Source organism: Buceros rhinoceros, unplaced genomic scaffold (genome assembly GCF_000710305.1).
Source record: "Buceros rhinoceros silvestris isolate BGI_N320 unplaced genomic scaffold, ASM71030v1 scaffold18440, whole genome shotgun sequence".
In the NCBI taxonomy this organism is placed as follows: Eukaryota; Metazoa; Chordata; class Aves; order Bucerotiformes; family Bucerotidae; genus Buceros; species Buceros rhinoceros.
This window is the reverse complement of record NW_010391496.1, coordinates 7,003-10,009: the sequence shown is the minus strand read 5'-3', so window position 1 is coordinate 10,009 and position 3,007 is coordinate 7,003. Positions and strand designations below refer to the sequence as shown.

The following is a 3,007-nucleotide window of genomic DNA, read 5'->3' as shown; positions in this document are numbered from 1 at the left end:
CCCTGCTCACCGGGGGGCCCACTAGACCACGCTCACCCCGGTCGCCCTGCGGAGACCCAGGAAAAAAGAGGAGTCAGGGGTGGCTCCAGCATCACCATAAACCCCTCAGTGACCCTGGACTCACCTTCAGCCCGGGGACGCCCTGCGGTCCCTGCTCACCCCGAGGTCCAGGCTCACCCTAAGAGGGGGGAAAACCAAAAACAAACCCCCAGTCCAGCTGCCTCTCTTGCATTCACATGCCATCTTCTGCCCTTCACCGAGGGACGTATGGCCTTGGCCTTGTACCCTGCAGCCACACCAAGGGCTGCCACAGCCCTGGGTGGCCAAGCAGGGGCTGGAGAAGTGGCTCCAGGACAGAGGGAAGGGGAGGGTTGGAGGGGGATAAAGTGCTTTCTGTTTGACAACAAATAGGAAAAAATGTAAGAGGCAAAATGTAAGAGCAACCCCCAGGCTGTGCCTGGGAGGAACACGGTGACATCTCTGTAGCACTTACGATCTGCCCCGGGGCACCAGTGACACCGGGCTGGCCCCGAGCACCCACTTCACCCTGCAAACAAGAGACAGAGGCCGATCAGGTACACAGTATGGGCCAAGGCTCAGGGATGGAGCGTGGAGGCTGCTGCAGCACTGTGTCAGGAGAGCAGGGCCCCGGGGTGGGTGCTCAGAGGGGGTCACTCCAGCCCCCACTGTCCAGACCTACCTTGTCTCCTGGGCCACCTTTGCTTCCCGGCTGGCCCGGCAAGCCCTGTGGAAACAAAGCCGGGATCAAACCCAGCGCACGGCACCAGGGGCAGCGCCCCTCCTGCGTGCCAGCCCTGAAGTGCCAGTGCCACCCCACAGGTAATGGGGTACCCACACAGGGAGGGGGGCTCCCATGCTCCCCTACTCACAGCTTGTCCCCGGTGTCCTGGAGTTCCTGGGCGACCGGCCTGTCCCACACTGCCCTGTGAGGGACAGAGAGGACTAGTTGGGAGATGCCACACCAAGGGCTGGCACCTCCTGCTGTCCCCATTATGTCCAGCTAGCACTGGGACAAGGAACAGCCTGTGTCCGCTCCCAACGCTGGCAGCCCCTCCCCGCAGCGGCTCACCTTCACACCCGGGATACCCGGGGTGCCGTCTTTGCCATCGATGCCGGGGAGACCCTGTGAAAAGGGGAAGAGTTGCTCAGCCTGACACCTCCAAGAGGGACTGAAAGGCTCGGGGAGGAGGGGGGAAAAGGCTGGGAAGGGAAAGGAAAGCTCCAGCTCTGCTCTGAGCCAGGGTGGAAGGACGCAGGATGGTCCCAAGGAGGACAGGGATATTTTCTCCTTTAAAGGGGCTCCTTGAAAGCAGTTGTGGGTGTGGGTGCCACCAGCTGTACTTACATTCTCCCCTTTGGGGCCGATGTCTCCTTGGGGGCCCCTGATGCCACGGCCACCCTAGAGAAGGAAAGAGCAAGCATGATTTCAGCCACCCTCTTGGTGCAGGGGACACAGCTGGGAGAGGGCGGAGATGCCCATCAAGACATTCCGGGCAGAGTTCCTGCCTGTGCCAGGCAGCTGGGGAAAGGGGGTGTCACATGGGCATGGCACTGTCCTCCCCGACAGGGCACGTTACCTACCAGATCTCCCTTCTCACCAGGGTCCCCAGGTGGTCCCTTGGGGCCTTCCCTGCCCTAGAGGGGAAAGATGGGGGCTGAGCAGCAAAGTGCAGGGTCCTCCACCAGCCCCACAGCCCCTGGGGGTAAGGGAGGGCACTCACTGGCCGCCCAGCTGCTCCGATGGTCCCGACCATCCCCTTATAACCAGTAGGACCCTGCAAAGAGAGCACAGGGTGGTCAGTTCCTCCCGTCCCAATATCAGCCGCCAGGCAGGTCCAATCCCTCCAGTGAGAGACAGAGTCCAGCTGCCCAGGACGGCCCAACAGCCACATTAGCAATGCCCCTGGGAAGGGGCCTCCAGCATCACCACAGGCACTGGTCCCCTGACCCCGGAGCCAGACACCGCATCCCACTTACCGTCTCACCCTTGGGTCCCGCCATGCCGGGGTAACCCCTCAGGCCCTGCGGACCCTGCAGGGAAGGAAACAACAGCCGGCTTAGCTGGAAACGACCCCAGGAGCAGCCCAGGGAGAAGCCGCAATTAGAGCAAAAGCCGGTACTGGGAATCAGAAGGTTTTGATGAACGCGAGGCGTTTCCGTCCCATCACTTGCTCCTAATTCTGCAGCCCCCCCACCAGGCGCCTTTCCAGCTGTCGGTTCAATAACAGCAACAGACCCAAATTGGTGCTGCTTCCCCCACCAAAGCTCTTGACTTCAAAGCAATTTTGCCCTTCCCGGGACCAAAGAGCTCAGTCCGTTAATTGCTTTTCATCTTCAAAGCACTCAGCAAGCTCGAATAGCTTTAATCCTCCCATCCCTGTGGTGAGCTGGGCACTGCACCCCCATTCAGCTGGGGTGAGGGGGCTCGGGGTACACGAGCGATTTGTCCCCGGCGAGTGAATATCCATGTTAAGGTGTGCTAAGGACTGAGGTGCCTGAGCCATGGGGATCTCCATTGGGATGTGGCTTTGCCACCCCCCTGGCAGCTGTGCCATGGCTGGGTGGAGGGAGATGGATGGGATGAAGGCTTTGCTCTGGTCCCAGAGGCAGGTCTCCAGTCCCTGGTGTCTGGGACCAGGTACAAACCAGTTGCCCTCAGCTCGGGCACCCTGCGGGCAGAGCAGCACAGAGAAGTTAAGACATTACCGGAGGGCCTGGGACGCCTTGTTCTCCTGAGACGCCAACATCACCCTTGGGGCCCTAGGGAGGGATGGAGAGGAGAGTGTTGGGATGGAGAGCAGGTACAAACCGTCCTGGGGACCCAAGACTCCCTCACCTGAGACCCGGCAGGGGATGGGGACAGGTCTGCTGCCCAGGAAGCCACCATGGGAAATCCACCCTGCCCACCCTCCATCCCCCAGCTCCAGATGTCCCCAGTTCCCCCAGAGGCAGGCACACCTGGCTTCTGCTGGGAAGCCGCTGGCAA

At 61.3% G+C, this 3,007-nt stretch overlaps 1 protein-coding gene across 1 annotated transcript in view; it reads right to left on the bottom strand.

Moving 5' to 3' along the window:
• COL9A2 (collagen, type IX, alpha 2) overlaps nucleotides 1-3,007 on the bottom strand; it is a gene marked incomplete at its 3' end in the record, with an annotated part of 13,292 nt that overhangs the window by 3,466 nt on the left and 6,819 nt on the right. The window contains exons 13-23 of the mRNA XM_010142021.1: nucleotides 2,728-2,781; nucleotides 1,999-2,052; nucleotides 1,743-1,796; nucleotides 1,603-1,656; nucleotides 1,367-1,420; nucleotides 1,091-1,144; nucleotides 891-944; nucleotides 701-745; nucleotides 494-547; nucleotides 125-178; nucleotides 23-46 (exon numbers count right to left, since the gene is read on the bottom strand). Of these exons, the coding sequence (XP_010140323.1) occupies nucleotides 23-46; nucleotides 125-178; nucleotides 494-547; nucleotides 701-745; nucleotides 891-944; nucleotides 1,091-1,144; nucleotides 1,367-1,420; nucleotides 1,603-1,656; nucleotides 1,743-1,796; nucleotides 1,999-2,052; nucleotides 2,728-2,781 (555 nt within the window). The remainder of the gene's footprint in view (nucleotides 1-22; nucleotides 47-124; nucleotides 179-493; nucleotides 548-700; nucleotides 746-890; nucleotides 945-1,090; nucleotides 1,145-1,366; nucleotides 1,421-1,602; nucleotides 1,657-1,742; nucleotides 1,797-1,998; nucleotides 2,053-2,727; nucleotides 2,782-3,007) is intronic.